This window comes from Danio rerio, chromosome 7, assembly GCF_052040795.2.
Source record: "Danio rerio strain M-AB ecotype USA chromosome 7, GRCz13ab, whole genome shotgun sequence".
Lineage (NCBI taxonomy): Eukaryota > Metazoa > Chordata > Actinopteri > Cypriniformes > Danionidae > Danio > Danio rerio.
Genome location: NC_141027.1, coordinates 5,305,497 through 5,327,720, shown reverse-complemented (window position 1 = coordinate 5,327,720; position 22,224 = coordinate 5,305,497). Strand labels below are relative to the sequence as shown.

General features: G+C 42.3%; 1 protein-coding gene, 1 long non-coding RNA gene and 1 pseudogene across 3 annotated transcripts in view; 2 read left to right on the top strand and 1 right to left on the bottom strand.

Annotated features, from left to right (window-relative positions):
- LOC147842966 (sialoadhesin-like) overlaps positions 1 to 11,918 on the top strand; it is a 35,716-nt pseudogene extending 23,798 nt beyond the window's left edge. The window contains exons 4-6 of the transcript XR_015495010.1: positions 10,656 to 10,901; positions 11,254 to 11,364; positions 11,536 to 11,918. The product of XR_015495010.1 is annotated as a sialoadhesin-like (transcript). The remainder of the gene's footprint in view (positions 1 to 10,655; positions 10,902 to 11,253; positions 11,365 to 11,535) is intronic.
- The window catches only part of LOC147842964 (uncharacterized), a 277,603-nt gene that overhangs the window by 186,392 nt on the left and 68,987 nt on the right, over positions 1 to 22,224 (bottom strand). The window lies entirely within an intron of this gene.
- On the top strand, positions 4,778 to 10,386 carry LOC147842967 (Fc receptor-like protein 5). The gene is made up of 5 exons (XM_087260096.1): positions 4,778 to 5,108; positions 9,082 to 9,360; positions 9,698 to 9,973; positions 10,051 to 10,240; positions 10,374 to 10,386. The coding sequence occupies exons 1-5, from the start codon at positions 4,778 to 4,780 to the stop codon at positions 10,384 to 10,386; spliced, it is 1,089 nt and encodes a 362-aa protein (XP_087116222.1).

The following is a 22,224-nucleotide window of genomic DNA, read 5'->3' as shown; positions in this document are numbered from 1 at the left end:
GGCCTACAACGCTATTTTTTAATACTAGTCATTATGGTGGTACTTGGAGAGACAATTTTTTTCTAAGGTGGTACTTGGTGAAAAAAGTTTGAGAACCACTGCTCTATATAAATACACATTATATTGCATTACAACACATGGTAAGAATGACATGGATTCCATTAAACCACTTGGTCTTCTTGTTTTTCCATTATTGTATTACACTCGTTGTGTAAATGATTTTACATTGTATTTGTGTTTGATTAAATACCTGCATGTAATTACATCTGTAATTGATTTCTGTAAGTGCATTTGTACACTGTTGACTATCCCTTACACCTAACTCACACTCAAACATACCCATACCACCAAACCTGCCCCAAACCCAACCTGTATCCCACCTCAAGAGCAGCACAAGTGTCATACAATACATTAAGTGCATTGTGTTTATTTTTTGATGCAAGTTAAGACCACCTTAAATCAGTGAGATTTATTACTTTTAATAAAACACAGTTCCTTTCCATTAAACAAAAATAGAGAGAGATGTGTTATCCATTTAATTGCATTTGAATGACCCAGTGAGAAGACAGTGTGTGACACAAATTTGCAATAATCTAAGTGAAGTTTATTCATAAACTAATTTCGAGAGGATCACGTGCTTATGATTTATCACAGCCGGTCTTGCATTTGCTAATCACTATCTTCCAATCAAATGAGCCCTAAGCTACTATAAATAACCACAGTTTCCAGCTCATTTTATCTCCGTTTGGAAGAAACCCCCCTCCTCCCCTATTCTCCTCCTGTACCTCTGATTGGGCGGCACGGCGGCCCAGTGATTAGCACTGTGAGCCCCACAGCAAGAACACTGCCAGCTTTGGTTCCACAGGACCGGTGGGTGTTTCTGTGGGGAGTTTGTATGTTCTCCCCGTGTCTGCGTGGGTTTTCCCCGGGTTCTCAGGTTTCCTCCCACCATCCAAAGACATTCAACATACTTAACAATCAAGCTTTTGTCTAACCCCTTGTGTTCCCTTAGCTACTGCAGCAGGGGAGTTCTGAGATCCACCGAGCTCAGGCTCCCCTCTCGCTCTGCCAACGGGAGGAAACCCCGGGCTCGAGGAGCCCTTGAGCTCGGGGCTCTCTCCCGGGACAGCATGCCAAACAAGCTTTTATAAATCATCAGCTAAGTGTGAACTCTTGCATTTTGATGAAGAGAAAAATGTCAAAACACACAAATGACATTAAAGCACCTTCAGTTGAGAAATGGTCATTTGCAGAGGGTTGAGTTAATGAAAATGCTTCATCTCTGTTCTTCTGTTATAGGTCTGATGTCCTTCACTCATTCTCAACGAAATCAAAATTTCAGAATTGCAGGTAATGTGCAGTGTATGTTTTATAGCTACAACATGGATCACATCAGAATTGCTTTCTGTTTATTTTAATTTTAATTTTTTTTTTTGCAGTAAGTAAACAAACACACGATGTAGTAATAAAATATCTTAGTTACAGTTTCCTTTTAAAAGATCAAAGATAAACACTTAAACACTCATGCATTTGCAATAATATATTTGTGAGAGTTCTCTGCATGGTCAGTGCCATCTTCAGAATTTTCCTGAACGGCCTGTGCCATCTGCAGAGTTTCCCAAATGGCCAGTGTTGTCTCCAGAGTACCCCGAATGGCTAGTGCCATCTCTAGAGTTTCCAGAACGGCCAGTGCCATCTCCAGGATTGTTATTATTATTCTCTTTCAGTTTGCGGTGGTGCTCAGTCCTGGCAGATAGTTTGGGTAATTAAATTAACAAGTTGTGTACTTAAAAGTGTCACTTTACACTGAATACGAACCATATTACGGGTTATTCTTGTTTATTGATGAAGAATTATTATACAAAAAAGCGAACTTACATATTTATTGACAGCTTCTGAGCATGTATATCTTAAAACACCTGCCTGAACATCTTAAAAAAACATTTACACTTCTACATTTAGTGACATGTCAATCCGGTTCTCATGAAAGTGTTTTGAACCTTTTTTTATTGTTTTATCATTGTCACAAAAAAAAACCCAAGACACCTAATACAGCCACATCACCACATTTTCTCCCTCTGTACCTGGATGGTGCCTGCCTTCTGCACCTAAGGACTCTGAAAGCGATGTCTGTCTCGCCCTAGCAGCACCTGTATCTCTCCTATCCTCCTCATCTGACCGCCTAGTCATGACGTTGTCATAATCTGTCTTGTGATTTCTTTGTATTTCTATGTGATTTTTCTATTGTGGTATTACCACAGTACCTCACTGCTTTTGTTACACGTGTCACAAACCGCAACGTTTGAGTTTATGGAAGTGAAGAAGCTCAACACATAACTTCGCATTTGCCAGCCCAGCGGACTGAGTGGCTAGCAAGCTAGCGTCCTCTGAGTCTGCAGTTGTGCAGTGCCATATTATACACATGACTTTGCAGGCGGAAGAACAAGTAGTCAGACTAAGTTGGCATGATTCAGAGAAACTAGGGTAATTGTGGTTACTTTCCGCTGTGTTTCTACTTCCAATAAAATACATATTTGCTCCAAATTATGGAAATATCTATATTTCGATAAAATAATCGATTCTAGAACATGCAAAGCTGGTATCGGAGATAACGATATTTTAGTATCGATCCGCACATCACTACTGGCAGATTTTAGAGCCCTTATAGCTGGACATACTGTACACATTTCTAATGACTTCTAAGTTAGTTTTTCATTTACGTTCCAGAACACGGGTTGCTGTTTTGAGTACAAGAGTATGGCTGTTATATTATGGTGTAGTTTTATTCTCTCTAGCCTTTTTTAATTTGTTTAGTGTGCTAGTGAAGATGGCATCTAAACTGCTGGTTACTACATTAAGGTCATTTGCGGGTGCATTTCGAAATAGAGAAAGTAGGTAAGTTATTTGTGAATTCATCTTTGGTGGATGGAACGATAGTTCTACTAGGGAGATATATCTGCTAATTTCAGGTAAACGCAGCTTATATAGTAAGAGGTAGTGGTCCGTAATATCATCACTTTGTGGTATAATGTTTACATCAATGACCTCTGCGATTCCCCGATCGGCCAGAGCCATCTCCAGAATTTCCCATACAGCCACTGTTGTCTCCTTAGTTCCCCGAATGGCCATAGCCGTCTCCAGTTTCCCTAAATGGCTGGAGCCATCTCCAGAGTTTCCCTCACAACTGAAGCCATCGCCAAAGTTTCAACAGAGTTTCCCCTAATGGTCAGAACTATCTACAAAGTTACTCCATAGTTTCCTCGAATCGGCAGGGCCATCTTCAGAGTTTCTCTGAACGGCCGAAGCCATCTCCAGAGTTTCCACGATTGGCCGGAATCCTCTCCAGAGTTTTCCCGAATGGCCAGAGCCATCTCCAGAGTTTCCTCGAACAGCCGGAGCCGTCTCCAGAGTTTCCTCGAACAGCCGGAGCCGTCTCCAGAGTTTTCCTGTAAGGCTGGATCCGTCTCCAGAGTTACCTTGACTGGCAGGATCCGTCTCCAGAGTTACCTTGACTGGCAGGAACTGTCTCCAGAGTTTCGCCAACGGCCGGAGCCGTCTTCTGAGTTCTCCTCATGGCCGGAGCTGTCTTCTGAGTTCCCCTCATAGCCGAAGCCGTTTTCAGAGTACTGCCTCCCGCTAAATGGAAAGACAAAACCTCTTAGACATGACCAGAATGTGGCTGTCGTTTCTGACATGTTTTGTCCATTTGATGTGTTCACACACAGCATTTTGGTCAACCACAGTTGTGTTTCATTGGTGCTAGTTGTTAAGCATCTGCTTGGTGTGTCCTGGCCCTAATGCACACCCTAACTGAGATGCACTGTGCTTGAGGGTTTTTTTCTGGCAAAGATATTCATTCAAAGAGGCAAAACCTCTGCTCAGGGGGTGGTGTTCATGCAAATGTAAGCACTCCTGTTGCATCACATGTCTATTGGAAAAGGGAATATTTTTACAGCTTTAAAAATTGAATCATTTGGTTATAATTAGGATGAAATGAGTGATGGTTGAAGGTCAGGACCATGACAACCTGATCATCAGACACAGAAACTGGTTCTTGGGACATGAATCTTGGGTCACCTCTCTGGAAGGGAATGAGTCTGTGTTTGTGCAGAAAGATGGTACTGACTTTGAGATAGTCGGGCTCACTTTCATGCACAGCTTGGGCTCTGGAACTTGTTGAGAAGAGCTGGACGATCTTGTACTCTGGAGTTTAGAGTCGGCAGGCTTGTGTGGGCTTGTTTATAGCTCACCAACTCTGCTGCCTTGTGTAGGGAGTTTTCACCTGTGAACGAGAGGGTCACCTCCCTGTACCTTCGGGTAGGGGATAGGTCTCTCATTGTAGTTTGTCCCTAAAGATCAAAACACCATTGCAGAGTACCCAGCCTTCTTGGAGGCTTTGAGAAGGCTGCTGAAAGGTGCTCTGACCGGGGACTTCATTGTTCTTCTGAGCGATTTCAACGCCCACATAGGTAATGACCTTGATACCTGGTGATACGTAGAGAGGCATGTTTGGGAGGAACAGTGTCTTTGATCTAAATCCAACTGGTTGTTCAGTTGTTGGACTTTTTTATAGCATTGATATTAATGTTGATGGTCGGTAAGTGAAGGGGGGCAGTGGGGGGTTCAGTGGTTCAATTGTCAAGTAAAGAGCTGGGGTGGGGACAGTGGTGGTGGATGATCAGTAAATAAAGGATAAGGGCTGTAAGGGGCAGGTCAGTTTTATCAACAAATGCATTAATATTAACAAAAACATTATCAAGATTTATCATTTATTGCAATGAATGAGCTTGTTCTCACTTGTTTCTGTCTCTTCTCAGATGTACCCACACCTACAGTGACGGTGACACCAGACAGTGCTGTGTTCACAGGAGAGACAGTCAATCTGAAGTGTGAGATTGAGTCTGATCACAGAGACTGGACATATGAGTGGTATACAAACAGCAGAAACAGTGTGTTACAGTCGTCTGATGGTCGGACTGTAAACACAGGCACTATCACTATGAATGAAGCTGATTGGTCTGATGAGGGTCAGTACTGGTGTAGAGGACTCATAGCTGGAAGATCAGTCTCAACACCAGCAAGCTCTGCTGCTTTTCTCTCGGTAAAAGGTGAGCTAAATATAATTTTCCTTCTAAGCATTAACAATGAGAGACTGGTTTTGTTCAAAAATAAAAAAAAAAACATCTCATTTAAGCCTTTTTAATGTTTAATATTAATATGATGGCTCTTCTAAGTGTGCCAGTTTAGGGTGAGTTCAAAACACAATTCAGATTGTTTCATTATGATGCGTTAAAGTGTGATTTTGGGGGCATGTACACAGGTCGTTGTTTCAGTGTTGTGTTGCTTCACATGAAAATTTCCCGCCCAACTTAACAAGAGGGCAGGGCCAAAAGCTCCCTCGCTTTGTGTATGGCAACAGACAGGCAGACAGAGAGAAGCAACATGAGTGAGAGGACCAGCATTCTGCCATACATGTACGATTTGGACACAGACCAAGCAGTGAGTACTGCTGAGGAATCAATATTCCTAATATGCCAGAATGTGTCAGAGTGGTTGTTACAAAATCATTTGTGTCTTTGTATAGTTTTACAGCCGCTATGTAACGATGCATGCGTCCTCCATATACTAGAACCAGTGATGTTCTTGCTGTGAGGCAACAGTGCTAACCACTGGGCTGCCGTGCCAACCATCTAAGAAAGGAGGAGAAGTAGGGTTGAAAGGGGGGAATTCTTCAAAACAAAGATGGCTGTTATAGAACTTAGGGTATTTGTAGACTAACAACCATTGTTACAACCCCTGGGCAGTCTAGGGAAGTGGGGTTGCACACTTGATCAAGGATTTTGTTCAAACAAACACTCAAAGAAAATTGAACTCAAAGTAATGAAAACATACAAGAATTGCTGTGCAAATAAAGTGATTTATTACAAGTGGTGATAAGTGAAGCAGTAAGTGAGCCATTTACAATATTTACAATTCACAACCAAAACAAAAACCTAAATTAGAAAGACTGGCTATGGGTGGCGCTAAAGCAAAGAAACAATCAAAACCAAACAGTCTTACTAATATCAAATCCCCGCTAATCTAGTCTAATAAACAATAATGTGAAAAATAAATCTTCAACGTCCAAGACGTCTTACCTAAACTACACTAACTATCCACTTAACCAAAAATACTCGGGTTGGCGCTCACCCCCTTCCCTAGTGTATCTCTAGACAGTTGAACTTCTATGTGTTGAAATGTATATCACGTGACCTACTTACCTACCAGTCTTTCTACCAAACCTCTGTAGGGAAACATGAGGAAAGGGAATGAATGATTACACAGGTAAGAACAGACAGTGACTAAACCAAAATAACAACACAGTGTAAATAAAGGATAAGACGGACTATATATCACAACAATACTTAACAAAATGGGGATATAAACACAGGTTCAATCAAGCGAGCAAACAAGCACAAAAACCAGTGACAAGGTGAGCCAACAAAGACTGTCAAACTGCTGGCAGACAAAAAAATATATAGTGAGCTGGAGTAATCTGATTGGCTGAAACTGGAACCGAATTGTCACAGAGGAACCAATCAGCATAAAGCAGTGTCAGGATTGGTTGCATCAAGTGGATGTGAACCAGCCAATCAGGAACAGCAGTAGGCAAAAACAAGGAAGTGAACTGGAGTGATAAAAAGAAAAACACAATGAGACACATAGTAATACAACCATAAATAACCAATACGTGCTGGCACGTAACAACCATGCACACTGGATTAACTTTGACTGAGGCTATAACTAAGGCAAGTTTGTTATTTGGAATGGAGGGATGCACACGTGAGACAGCATAGTTGAGATGGCCAGGAGCTTCTGTGACCACGGGAAATGCAAACGGCTGAAGTTTAAGGAAGACACAATGAAAAGTACACGTGTTTGCAAACCCACCTAAAGTTACAAACAATGGTGCTGATGAAAGCGATCACGTGGTGAATGTTGATCCACCAGCCGAGATCAATCGAGTGTTTTTGGAGAGAGTGTTGAAAGACTCAGTGGATCTGCTGTTTTTGATGGCCCGAATCTCGATACGTTGCATTCACTGCATGATCAGCGCAAATGACAGCTAAATGTAAAATCTTTGTTGCTCATTCGCTGGAAGTTTTGAGCCCAATGAGCCTTACATCTAAAAATAGAGCAAGGGTGTTCCTTTGGAGACACCGCTTTGACTCACACGCTGAAAATGGCGGATGTGAAAGATGGTAATGCTTGCCTGTCAATCAATATTGGTGGGCGTGGGGACTACACTCCTACGCAAAGTTCTGGTCGCTCTTAAAACCTCTCCGTTTGGTCCACCTTTTTTATGCTTTTAAATTGAAAAAAAAAAGACTGGGTGTGTTTATATCAGGTCTATACCAGGGGTGTCCAAACTCAGTCCTGGAGGGCCAGTGTTCTGCATAGTTTAGCTCCAACTTCCTTCAACACACTTCCCTGGAAGCTTCTAGTACACCTAGATAGAGCTTGATTAGCTGGTTCAGGTGTGTTTAATTGGGGTTGGAACTAAAATATGCAGGACACCGGCTCTCCAGGATCGAGTTTGGACACCCCTGGTCTACACACTACACCTACACATTTGTCTGTCCAAACAACTTGAAAAGTAGATTTTTCACCATAGGTGCCCTTTAATTATTACCTTACTTGGCAAACTGAACACCAAAAAGCAGATTATTTTTGTTTTATTTTATTTTAGTTTATTAGTTTTACTATTCCCTTTAGGACATTTAGTTTAGACTGATGTAGTACTTCACATATACAAACACTGACACATACAGTACAATTCCAATTTTGAAACATTAGAACGCAATGAAATCAAAAATATCCAACGCAGTCACTACCCTTCAGCTTAGTTCCTGATTTATCATGGGTCGCCATAGCAGAATGAATCACCAATTTTATTTTTTATCAATCACTAATATGTTTTATGCATCGGATGCCGTTCCAGCTGCAACCCAACACTGGGAAACACACACACAGTCACTCATTCATACACTCATTCACTAAGGCCAATTTAGTTTATTCAATTAACATGGACCACAAGTCATTGGAACTGTGGAGGAAACTGAGGCATCGGAGGAAACCCACACAAACATGGGGAGAACATGCAAACTCCACACAGATGTTATTAATGATAAGCCTCACGTTTTCAGTATAGACGACTGAACATGTGAAGAGCCAAAATTCTTATTAAAATGTTGGAACTCCTCTTTTACATAATTTACAAAGTGATGTTGCATAATTTACATGATCAAATGCTATTAAAGCATCAGTAAAACACACAAACATTGTAGAATGTCTGTTATACTTTTATATATAATCTAAAATCTCTTTTAAAGCAAAAATACACAAATCTTTTTAAAAATCAAACTGATTGTCAAAAGACAAAACCAGCGGATTTGGAACAACACTCACAGCACTGTAAAAACTTGATTAACAAATACAATTAGCATATTTCATAATACAAGCATGGACTCATAATCATAATAAAATTGCATATAATAGCATCACAGTCAATTATATCTCACTACAAGCATTTATTATCTTTAAGTATCATCAACATACCTCAAAACTCTAAGGAAGATCAGAGTCTCTTATTATTGTTCAACGGCTCTCTTATTAGCTTACTAGCAAACCAGCTATTAATGGTGTCAAAACAGGACAATTATAGGACAAATATTTGTGATTTTCGGACACAGTATATGCTGTGATGGTGCTGAGCTGTGGCAATAAATCATCATAAAGTATCACACAGGTTAATTAAAAAGTTGACCTCTGCATTTTATAACTGAATGTCTAAACATTAGTATGAAATGATGAGCAGTGTAATAATATACACAGAGAAGCCTAAAAGGTGCCATTATCAGTACAACACATTCCTGGATAAACTGAATTTAGCTGGTGTTTGTCTGTGAACTTGACGGAGTCAGATCCTCTTCAAAAACAACAGATCAGAAAACTATTGACAACACACAAGACAAATAGACGAAAAACATTATGACATGAAATATCAGTATTTTTGTTCATTTAAAGCTTTTGTCTTCTCAGCTTTACCCACACCAACAGTGACTGTGACACCAGACAGTGCTGTATTCACTGGAGAGACAGTCAATCTGAAGTGTGAGATTGAGTCTAATCACAGTGACTGGACCTATGATTGGTATAAAGACACACACAGAAAGAGTGAGTTACAGATGTCTAAGCTTCAAACTCTCACTATCAGAGGAGCTGCTGAGTCTGATCAGGGTCAGTACTGGTGTAAAGGACAGAGATCTGGAAGACCAAACTCATCACAATCAAGCTCTGCTGTTTCTCTCTCAGTGAAGGGTGAGTTCAATATTATTGTCCTTATAAACGTTCTCTATGATCACATATCCAGCAAAGAAACTGTATTTTTTTATGAAGAACCATACATGTTCTTCCAATGTACCGTCTAATGTCTTTAAAATTAAAATACACTCATTTACTGAATCTGAATTCTACACTGGACTGGGTCTATTCTGGGTTATTAGAATTATTAAGCAATTCACTTTCAGTCATGATGTTCAGATTCATATACATCTCAGACAATTTCCCAATGATGTGCTGACTGCAGATGTGAACCTGTTTTACTGCAGATGAACTCTGACTTTGAGGATCTGAATCTGTTCTTGTTCTCCTGCAGATTTAAAGCCAAAACCTGATCTCAGATCAGATCCTGCAGGAGCTGCACTGACTGGAAACACAGTGACTTTGACCTGTAACACTGATCTGTCCACCGGATGGGACTTTTACTGGTACAAAAACACACAAGACTCTGAGATAAAGACGACAAGAACAAACTCCTACAGCATGAAGATTGATTCAGTGTCTGATGGAGGCCAGTACTGGTGTAGAGCTGGAAGAGGAGAACCAGTCTATTACACACAATACAGTGATGAACTGACACTCAGTGTTACAGGTGAGAGAACACACAGTGTTAACACAACCCTTTAAAACTCTGAATGAAAACCAAATTCAATAACTTTGTTTGTTCAGAGAGTCCTAAAGCTGTGGCGATAATCCAGCCTGATGAACATGTGTTCAGAGGAGAAACAGTCACTCTCAGATGTGATATAAAGTGGGGAGGAAACACTGAGTGGACATACAGATGGCAAATAGAGCAAAGAGACCAATATAACCACTATAACTATAACCAGTATAATCAACATAAAAACACTGTGAGCCGGTGCTTAGCACGAGAGTTGAAGATCATATATATATATATATATATAACGTACAACAACAGCAACAACAACACAGCATACTCTGAATGTGGAGTAATGAAAACTCTGTGGTGGAGTAATGATGGCTCTCTCTAGTCAGAGGAACTGATTTTCTTCCTTCTAACTGCTCTAGTCTGCAGTCAAAGGTGCACGAAAAAACAATTGGCCAAACAATGTTGACAGTTGCTGCTGATGTTGAAAGTTGATCAATTGATTGATTGATTGATTGATTCGTATCAAGTCAATTTTACATTTTGTTAAATTGGTAACAAATGCAGGCGTGTTTATAGCCACAATTAGACTACATAAAACTGCAGATATGAAAAGTTTATTCATATATTGAGACTAAACAGCTGTGTGTTGTGTTGTGTTGTGTAGGTGGTGCTGTGATTCTGGAGAGTTCTGCTGATCCTGTGATTGAGGGAGAAACTCTGACTCTACACTGTTTACATCGATCTACAAACTCCTCCATCCTCACAGCTCATTTCTATAAAGACGGATCACTGATCCAGAATCAGACGACAGGAGAGATGAGCATCCCTACTGTCTCAAAGTCTGATGAGGGTTTCTACTACTGTAAAACAGAGAGTGGAGAGTCGCCGCACAGCTGGATCTCAGTCAGAGGTGAGCCTCACTGCAGTTCTGCAACTCTCACTGGATTTGATTTTATTCATGATCAATCACTCACTGACAGCTGAGTTTATCATTTAAAATATTTAACTTTGATGATAATTCACAATAACAATGCTATACAGCAGCAGTGTCCAAACTCATAAAATTGGTGTTTAGCTCCAACTTGCTTCAACATACCTGTCAGGAAGTTTCTAGTAAACCCAGTAAGAGTTTGATTATCTGGTCCAGCTGTGTTTGATTAGAGTTGGAGCTAAACTCTTCAGGACACCGGCCCCCCAAGACTGAGTTTGGACAGCCCTGCCTTACAGTGTTTTGCTTAATAATTTGTGTTTCTCAGTTTCAGGGTCAACTTCAGCTCAGATTTCTGTCTACAAAATTATCAGTTTTCTTCTGGCAGTTTGTGTGTATCTGCAAGCAACAGCTGTACTGGTCTACAAATACATCAGAGCGAGAGGTACAAATACTGTCTGCTCCTTTTACATTACACAGATCAATATCAATATAAACAGATGGAGCTCATAATCAGCAATAATGCAGAGAAAATATAACTGTGAACTGAACTGAATATTTAGATAAACGTGCGTGTGTGTGTGTGTGTGTGTGTGTGTGTGTGTGTGTTTCACAGCTCCATCATCTACTAAAGACCAAAGTCAGTTTGCCGTAACAGAGGAAGCAACATCAATCTGATAATTCCTGCATTCTCCAAACGGCACGTGGAGTCTGAGAAACACTCTGGACAAGACCAGATCATCACAAGACTTCAGACACACATTCACACTCTCACTCAAACAAACGGCTCAGTTTCTCCAGCTCAGCTACACTGTGTGTGATCAGATTGAGAAACCCACATCAACACATGGAGGACATGAAAACAACACACAGAAACACCTTCTGACTCAAACAGGACTCAAACCAGGGACCTTCTCACTCTTCACTGAGCCACCATGTGCCTTACATGATGAAAATAAATGCGTCTGTGAGTGTATTTCACAGCTCCATCTGTTAAAGAGTAAAGTCAAAATTAACAGAGAAAGAGATGTCAATCTGATATTAATTCCACAACTAAAACTTTTATTATGTGTTTACTAATTCTTGTTGTTACTAACACTCGCAAAGCACGGGAGCTACGCTGCAGGCGTAATCCTCACAACCTTTGTTCAATACAAGAATCTGCTATTTCACAATTCTCTCTCTTCGTGGGCCTCTGGAATTGTCAGTCTGCTGTGAACAAGGCAGATTTTGTTACCTTCATAGCTACACATTCTGACTATAACCTCATGGCTCTAACTGAGACCTGGTTGAGGCCAGAGGACACTGCTACACATGCAGCTCTTTCTGCTAATTTCTCTTTTTCCCACACTCCTCGTCAGACAGGGAGAGGGGGTGGGACTGGACTACTGATTTCAGGAGCATGGAAATTTACTTTAGAGACCGTTCCTGACAAAGATCAGCTCCTTTGAATTCCATGCAGTCTCCATTATCCACCCCTTCTACATAAATGTGGTTGTCATCTACCGCCCACCTGGTACATTAGGTCACTTCTTAGATGAACTGGATGTTCTTCTCTCATCTTTTTCTGATTATGACACTCCCCTGTTGGTGTTAGGTGACTTCAACATTCACATTGAAAGACCTCAAGCTGCTGACTTCCAGACTTTGCTTGCCTCATTTGACCTAAAAAAAACATCCTACTTCTGCTATTCACAAATCAGGTAATCAGCTAGATCTTATTAACACTCGACATTGCTTCGCTGACCAAACACTAGTAACTCCACTACACACATCAGATCATTTCCTTTTGTCTCTCAACATCCACATTACTCCTGAGCCGCCACACACTCCAACACTAGTTGCCTTTCACAGAAATCTACGCTCTCTCTCTGTCAGAAAGCCTGTCCTAGGAACTTAAATTAGTAATTGTTTCCCGCACGGACATTTTTACATGACGCACACCAGTACGGACTGAATGCCATTCACTGTTTATGCCGCAGGTTATGCTCTGCAAATGCGTTTATGTTATACAAGTGAGTACATATATATGTTTGATTATGATTATTATATGTCATGCATGTTATTGGTCACTTTCAGTGTTTTTGACGATCGTTTTTCCCGTTAATTTCGGCCGTAATTTGCCGATCTAATTTGCTGAGTCATCGCCCTCCACACTAATGCTACGTGCGAATGCGGCCAGTGTTTGTTTACATAACGATTTATAGTGCCCTGTTATTTAGTCTACGTCATATACTGCCTACGTCATATACTGCACCACAAACTGTAATACCTCCAGTGACAGCACATGCACGTCTGTTACAGCCTCCAATCACCAGCCACCCGCCACTAGTTCTGCAACCTACCAGCCTTAGCTATGTGCAGCCACCACCATTCATGCACAACAGTCACCCTGCACATATGGGTACAGAGCTACTGTTTGCATCGGCCTACGGCATCCCACAGCCTAAGTTACCAGTGTTTGAAAGCGGTAACGAGAGTGACTTTGCCCTGCTAAAATTAGCGTTGGACAATTTGTTGACCAATCACAACCATCTCAGTGAGCAATACAAGTACCATGTCTTATTAAGCCACTTAAAGCTTCCCAGTGCTCAGCAGCTGGCCAAAGCCTACATGTATCATCCTCGTCCTTATTCAGCTGCACTACAGGCTCTTCAAGACAAGTATGGCCAGCCGCGACAGCTTGTCCAGTCAGAGCTGGGTGTAATGATGAACACTCCACCAATCAGAATGGGTGATGCGAATGCCTTTGATAACTTTGCCTTATCTGTTCAGTCGTTGGTGGGCATGCTAAGGACACTTGAGGGCCAGAATGGTTACGAGCTCATGTGTGGCTCTCATGTCGATCGCCTGTTAAGTAAACTGCCATCTGCCTATCGTGATGGTTTTGTTGAATACTGCCTGAGCAGGGGGATTCTCCAAACAGGTACCGATAGGACCTACACACTTCCTGATCTAGCCACCTGGTTAGAGATCAAATCTCAAGCAAAATGCATCTCCAATCGAGCCGCAACTTTGTTCCAGAGTGAACTACCCAAGCCTCATGGTAGGGTCACAATGTCTACTCGCCCGAAGGAGCGGGCAACACCAGTACTCTTGGCCAATGAGAGGGGCACACCTCCCCCTGGATTTGCTGCCCAGAAACCCAATACAAAGCTGAAACCATACTGCCCCCATTGTGACAACAGGGACCATTACCTCAACTCTTGTGACCAGTTCAAGAAGTTGACCTCGGATCAAATTGTCACTTGGATTAAAGAGGGAAACCGTTGCTGGAGATGTGGCAGGACACATGCAGTAGAGACCTGTAACCTTAAGCGCCCATGTAAGGTCTGCAAAGAACTTCACCTCACAGTTCTACATAACACTATTAATGACACGTCCAAGGCTGTACTTATGGTGAGCATGCCGTCCACCAGGGTTTACCTCGACAGACCTAACCGTTCACCAAAAGTTATGTTGAAAGTAGTTAAGGTCCTTCTCCACCATGGCCACCGCACTATGGAAACTCATGCAGTCCTTGACGACGGGTCAGAGAGGACAATAGTATTACAGCCAGCAGTACGGCAGCTAAAGTTAACCGGGACCACTGAATTGCTTCCCCTACAGACAATTCAACAGTGCCACACAGAGCTGGAAGGGCGGTCAATCTCCTTTGAGGTGTCCTCTGTCACAAAGCCCATGGTAAAGTTTGCTATATGCAACGCATTCACTGCAACCGGTTTGTGCCTAGCAGAGCACAACTACCCAGTTACTGCTCTCCAGAATGCCCATCGACACTTGAAGGATCTGCCACTGCCTCCCGTGGACAGGGTAAAGCCACTGCTACTTATTGGATCAGACAATCCTCACCTTCTGACACCCATCCAGCCTGTCTGCGAAGGCCCAGTAGGCGGGCCCATTGCGGTCTGCACGCAACTCGGATGGTGTCTCCAAGGCCCGATGAGTCCTATGCAGTCCTCACGAGGAAAGCAGCAATGTCTTAACATCATGACAGCTCCAGCCCGTGATGAACTTATCCATCATGTAGAAAGACTCTGGCAAGTTGACACCCTTCCGTACAATGAGAAAATAATCACCAGGTCTAAGCAAGATAAGGAAGCTTACAACATGCTTCAGGATTCTACCATCAGAGTAAATGTGGATGGTGTTCAACGCTACGCTACACCCCTGCTGAGACGGACACCTGTGAGTTTGCTCCACGCAGAAAAGGATGCAGTTCTACCCAGTTTACGCAGCACAGAGCGCAGGCTGTCACGGGATCCAGAGAGGGCTAAAGCATACTGCACTGAGATCCAGAAGTTGGAGGCAGCTGGATATGTTGCCAAGATAACTGCGGAGGAAGCCAACAAGAGTAACGAGTCTTGGTATATTCCGCATCATGTTGTACATCACAACAACAAAGACCGGATTGTCTTTAACTGTTCCTTTCAACATCAAGGACAGTCATTGAACAGTCAGCTACTGCCTGGACCAACTTTGGGACCATCGTTATTGGGAGTCCTCCTGAGATTCCGGCAGCATGCTGTTGCTGTAAGCGGGGACATAAAGGGCATGTTCCACCAGATACGTCTGCTGCCCAAAGACAAACAGGTGCTTCGTTTCCTATGGAGGGACTTGTGCAGGGATCGAGAGCCTGATATATACGAATGGCAGGTGCTTCCCTTCGGAACTACCTGTAGTCCATGTTGCGCCATCTTTGCCCTCCAACACCATGCACAAGGACACAAAGGTGACATGCCTAAGTTGGTTAACATAGTGGAGAACTCCTTTTATGTTGATAACTGTCTTTACAGCACACCAACAGCCAATGAAGCTAAGGACGTTGTGGATGGACTGCGTCAGTTGCTGGCTGAGGGAGGCTTTGATTTAAGACAATGGGCCTGTAATGTACCATCTGCGATCCAGCATCTTCCCGCAGAGGCCTTGTCTACCAACAGTGAACGATGGTTAACCAAAGCTAGTACAGACCTGCAAGAACCCACTCTTGGCCTACGGTGGAATTGTCTCAATGACTCTCTGGGTTACAATTTACGTTCTGCAGAGCCATTGGAGCCTACTATGAGGAACATGTACAAGACATTGGCCAGTCAGTATGATCCTTTAGGATTTATTATCCCGTTCACTACAAGGGCTAAAGTCCTCATTCAGGACCTTTGGAAGCAAAACTTGGGCTGGGATGATCTGATTGAGCCTGCACAGCTGAGGAATAAGTGGTTAACCTGGGTAGGAGAAATTCCAACACTCCTTCAGTTGCAGTTCCCTCGACTATACACACCAGTCTGGCCTGATAATCCTCCTGTCACTCGAGAGCTACACATCTTTTGTGACGCATCTGAAAGAGCGTATGGGTCAGTGGCTTATTTACGTACTTCTGATGATTTTGGACATGTTGCCGTCACCTTTGTCTTGGCTCGATCGAGAGTGGCCCCCAGAAAATGCCTATCCATGCCTCGTTTGGAGCTAAGTGCAGCACTGACCGGCGCCCAATTAGCCCAAGTAATACAAAATGAGTTAACTCTTCCCATCGATTCAGTCACTCTCTGGTCTGACTCAACAACTGTGCTGTACTGGTTGACCGCAGAGTCTTGCCGCTACAAGGTGTTTGTTGGAGGACGTGTAGCTGAAATACAGACTCTCACTGAGACTGCTGAATGGAGGTATGTTGATTCGGCCAACAACCCGGCTGACCATATCACGAGGGGTCTAACTTTAGCGGAGCTAACAGGCCCTCACCAATGGAATTCAGGACCATCCTTTCTCCTTAAATCCGTTGACCAATGGCCATCCATTCCCAAGCTAGCGGTAGAACCAGAACTCAGTGAATTAAAGAAAGCTGCCTTCGTTGGTACTATTTCAGTGAATAACCCTTCACTCCCAGACCCAACTCAGTTCACTACATGGCAAGAACTTGTCCAGGCCACTGTTAGGTCCCTGCACGGGGCGGCTACTGCTGATAATAACTTCTCTAGTGACGCAGCTGACTATATTGAAGCTGAGAAACTCCTCCTGGCACAGGCTCAAAGTGACTCGTTCCCATACGAGGTCAAGGCTCTGAAGACTGCCCAATCTCTACCTTCTGACAGTCGTTTGATCTCTCTTGCCCCTGAGTTTGATGAAGCCACAGGTCTCATCCGAGTAGGTGGAAGATTACGTCGGACTGACAGCCTAGACTTGGATTCTATCCACCCAATTGTGTTGGATCCTGGCCACCCTGTCACCAAGCTGTTAATTAAGGAGACAGATCAGCGACTCCTTCACCCAGGCTCCGAACGGGTCCTAGCTGAACTGCGCCGCCAGTATTGGGTATTGAGAGGCAGAGAAGCAATTCGGAAACATCAGCACACATGTAGAGACTGTCAGTTCTGGCGTGCTAAACCTCAGACACCCCAAATGGCTGATCTTCCATCCAGCAGACTGCAACTTTACAAACCCCCGTTCTACTCTACAGGGGTAGATTGCTTTGGCCCCTTCATGGTTAAAGTTGGTCGTCGCCAAGAGAAGAGGTGGGGAGTCCTCTATAAATGTATGACAACCAGGTGCGTGCATCTAGATCTACTGGAACAACTAGACACTGATGCATTTCTGCTTTCTCTGCGTCGCTTCATCGCAAGACGAGGCAAGCCCATGGAATTGCTATGTGACAATGGCACTAACTTCGTTGGAGGGGATCGAGAATTACGAGAGACCTTCAATGCCATGGCACCAAAGCTGCAGGAGCAGCTTGCGGAGCAAAAGATTCGATTTCGCTTTAACCCACCAAGTGCTCCTCATTTCGGGGGAACCTGGGAGCGTGAGGTCAAATCGGTGAAGTCCGCTTTACGTGTCATCCTGCGAGAGCAGTCAGTGCCAGAGGCAGTATTGCAAACCCTGTTAGTGGAGGTGGAAGGCATTCTGAATTCCAAGCCACTTGGTTACATATCCTCTGACGTCGCAGACTTGGACCCAGTGACTCCCAACCTGCTCCTTATGGGCCGACGTGATGCCTCACTTCCTCAGGTTCTGTATGACTCCAACAACTTGCTCGGCAGACGCAGATGGAGACATAGCCAGGTGTTGGCTGATAATTTCTGGACTGCCTTCATCCGCCATCATCTCCCAAGTTTACAGGATCGCCAGAAGTGGAGGAAGGATGGCAAGGAACTTACCGTGGGCCAAGTAGTTCTTATTGTTGATCCACAACTCCCACGTGCTTTATGGCCTGTAGGAACAGTGTCTGAAACGTTACCTGGAGCTGACGGTAAAATTCGTACCGTTAGAGTTAAAGTTAAGGAAAAAACTTACACTCGTCCAGTTGTGCGATTAATTCCCCTTCCGCACCTAGAGGATAATGTTCCTGACACGGCAGACAAACTTTCTTAAAATGTACAATTATCCTGACAGATAATTGGGGGCGGCTGTGTCAGAAAGCCTGTCCTAGGAACTTAAATTAGTAATTGTTTCCCGCACGGACATTTTTACATGACGCACACCAGTACGGACTGAATGCCATTCACTGTTTATGCCGCAGGTTATGCTCTGCAAATGCGTTTATGTTATACAAGTGAGTACATATATATGTTTGATTATGATTATTATATGTCATGCATGTTATTGGTCACTTTCAGTGTTTTTGACGATCGTTTTTCCCGTTAATTTCGGCCGTAATTTGCCGATCTAATTTGCTGAGTCATCGCCCTCCACACTAATGCTACGTGCGAATGCGGCCAGTGTTTGTTTACATAACGATTTATAGTGCCCTGTTATTTAGTTTACTGTTGTATTTCAGTTCATTTCATTGCTATAACAGGCGGAAATACAGACTTTATCATGTATATCTTGTATTGTGTTAGTTAATATTTCTCATTGTGTTAGTACAATAAGACACAAATGTTAGATGAATATTTTTGGTAATTATTTCTCTTTATTTCCTTTTGTAGACCACACATACCCACCCATTCTTTGCAATATCTCCAGTGCATACCTCAGCTGCATATTCAGGACAGAAATAAATGCTCATCAGAAAGAATCTCTTCTCCACTCTTGATTTTCTAACCGAAATCAGATCCATATTTGGCCGCCTCAGCCAGCTAAAATCTTGAATGTAGTGGGACTTCACTACACTCTCACACAATCAACTATCCACCATCGTTTCAGACTCTCTTCCTCCATCTTGTAAACTCTCTGCACTTGATACAAACAGTGCCACTCATACACTCTACTCCACACTAGACACCACATTCCCACTCATCTATTGCAAGCCATCTCTCCTGCAGTCATACCAACACTGACTCACATAATTAACACATCTCTTGACTCTGGTTTATTCCCCACTACATTTAAGCAGGCTAGGGTAACCCCACTGCTAAAAAACCCAACCTGGACCAAACACTACTTGAAAACTACAGACCAGTATCCCTGCTTCCATTCATGGCCAAGATTCTGGAGAAAGTCGTGTTCAATCAAGTCCTGGACTTTCTTACTCAAAACAACCTCATGGACAACAAGCAATCTGGCTTTAAGAAAGGCCACTCAACTGAGACTGCCCTGCTCTCGGTCGTGGAGGATCTCAGACTGGCTAAAGCAGACTCTAAATCATCAGTCTCCATCTTGCTTGACTTGTCAGCTGCTTTTGACACTGTAAACCACCAGATCTTGCTATCTACGCTTGAGTCACTAGGCGTTGCAGGCACTGTTCTACAATGGTTCAGATCTTACCTCTCTGACAGGTCATTCAGGGTGTCTTGGAGGGGAGTGGTGTCCAACCTACAGCATCTAAACACTGGGGTACCTCAAGGCTCTGTTCTTGGGCCACTTCTCTTCTCCATCTACACAACATCTTTAGGACCAGTCATCCAGAGACATGGATTCTTCTACCACTGCTATGCTGATGATACCCAGCTATACCTCTCTTTTCACCCTGGTGATCCCTCGGTTCCGGCTCGCATCTCAGCCTGCCTGTTGGACATTTCACACTGGATGAAAGATCATCATCTTCAGCTTAACCTCACGAAAACGGAAATGCTTGAACTTTAGGCAACCTGACTCTGCACCATAACTTTTCAATCCAGATGGATGGGGCAACCATTACTGCATCCAAAATGATGAAAAGCCTTAGAGTAATGATTGATGACCAACTAAACTTCTCTGACCACATCTCTAGAACTGCTCGATCTTGCAGATTTGCACTCTATAACATCAGAAAGGTCCGACCCTTCCTATCTGAACATGCAGCTCAACTTCTTGTTCAAGCTCTTGTTCTCTCCAGACTGGACTATTGCAACTCTCTACTAGCCGGGCTCCCAGCTAACTCTATCAAACCTCTTCAGATGCTTCAGAAGGCAGCAGCACGAGTGGTCTTTAATGAACCTAAAAGAGCACGTCACTCCGCTACTCACCCGTTTGCACTGGCTGCCAGTTGCTGCTCGCATCAAATTCAAAGCTCTGATGTTTGCTTACAAAACGATTGCTGGCTGCGCTCCTCCTTATCTGCTCTCACTTCTGCACATTTATAGGCCCTCCAGAAACTTGTGTTCAGTGAATGAACATCGTTTTGTGTTTCTATCCCAGAGAGGGAAGAAATCATTTCTCTTGCATTCAATCTGCCCAGTTGGTGGAATGAACTCCCTAACTGCATCAGAACGGCAGAGTCACTCGCTGTCTTCAAGAAACGACTGAAAACTCAACTATTTAGTCTCCACTTTTCTTACTAATCTGCAATTCCCTCTCTGGCTTCTCCACCAACTACTACAAAAAACAAAACAAAAAAGTAATAATGTTTTGCTTCTTACACTTTACAGACCTGAAACTTGCCTACAGCACTTATTCATTGTTGCTCTTATAGTTGTGTAAATTGCTTCATTGTCCTCATTTGTAAGTCGCTTTGGATAAAAGCATCTGCTAAAGGACTAAATGTAAATGTAAATGAGTGTTTTGAGTCTCCTTTTCACACACTTCTCAGCACGGCTTTCCATCAGTTCTCAACACAACTCTCTACTGCCCACAAACACCATTTGATGATGTGATTATGAATGTATGAATATGTATTTTATGTTTACCTGTAGTGTTTTTTTACTGTTTGCTTTCACTTTTATTTTTGATAAAGCAACCTTGAGTCTGCAGAAGGGCACTGTGTAAAATAAACCTCTATTATTATTATTATTATTATCTTTATTATCATTATCATTATTATTATTATTATTATGCAATTTTTTGTTGAATTCTGATTGGGATATCTGATTTACCTAATGTCTTTTTTGTGCTAACAAATTAAGTATGCTTTGACAATATTAGTTCTGCTTGTGTAGGTTTTATAATTGTGATATTTTAATCCTAAAATGTAACGTTAGAGAAGTTATGATTCTGTGTGATGATTCTATGATTCTGCACCAAATAGCAACAGCAATGTATTGTGTTTTACATTTATCAATAGTTTTAGCACTGAAATAATCGTCATGTTTTATCTCATATTTTTTTTAAACATCATCTATAATTCAAAAACTGCTTCTTAGTGTGTGTGTGTGTGTGTGTTGGATAAATTAATATTATTTATTTCCATATATTATATTATTTTATGTATATATACTTTTAAAGAAACCCAAAGTCAAAGTAAAACACTCAACTGTAGTTTTCAGTCAGTTGGAATGTTCCAGTTGCAGGAATATTGTGCTGACAATGATTTGATTATATGATCAATAGGATTCTATCAAGTAAACTGTTTAGACCAATGATTAAAGACAATGCTGCATCATGTCTGTATATTAACTGGCCTCGCAGGACTGCCCTTTGAGCAACATGAATGGAACCTCTTGTGTTTCTTCTGTATTGTTCCCTTTGCTGCAAAACATTAAAATCTCAGAAAATGAATCTTCCTGAGTTTCCGAATAATTTTTGATGCTGACAGTGTGTCATATAAAAGCTAAATAATAATAATAAAAAAGTCAAAATTTCAAAGCATTTTAAAAGAACCGAACCGACCAAAAATGTAAACCAGAAATGAAATCCTAACCTCAATCGTAACCTCAATAAGTTTGGTGTTCACAATATTATGAACTCAAAAAAGCACTCCGTCGTTCAGCAATGAAGGGATCTCAGACACTTTCTTGTTCACACCACAACTTCACAAACTTCAAAAGGCTTCATCTGTGCTTTTTACATTTAAAATTATTAAGTTAAATTAGACAGAAGTCTGCTGTGCTAAATGTTTCACTCTGAGATTATCTGGTGATCAAAAAGCAGACACTGTCCAGTGCTGATCCATATGCTGATTGGGTGCTGTCCAGTGCTGAACCTTTGATGTGTTTATATCCTCTGTTGCTTCTGATAG

Bases quoted from the DNA above. Each gene is read 5' to 3' on its own strand.
- LOC147842967 (XM_087260096.1), top strand. From the start codon at position 4,778: ATGAATGAGCTTGTTCTCACTTGTTTCTGTCTCTTCTCAGATGTACCC. The intron at 5,109-9,081 runs GTGAGCTAAATA...TTGTCTTCTCAG, and splicing joins TGCTTTTCTCTCGGTAAAAG to CTTTACCCACACCAACAGTG. The intron at 9,361-9,697 runs GTGAGTTCAATA...GTTCTCCTGCAG, and splicing joins TGTTTCTCTCTCAGTGAAGG to ATTTAAAGCCAAAACCTGAT.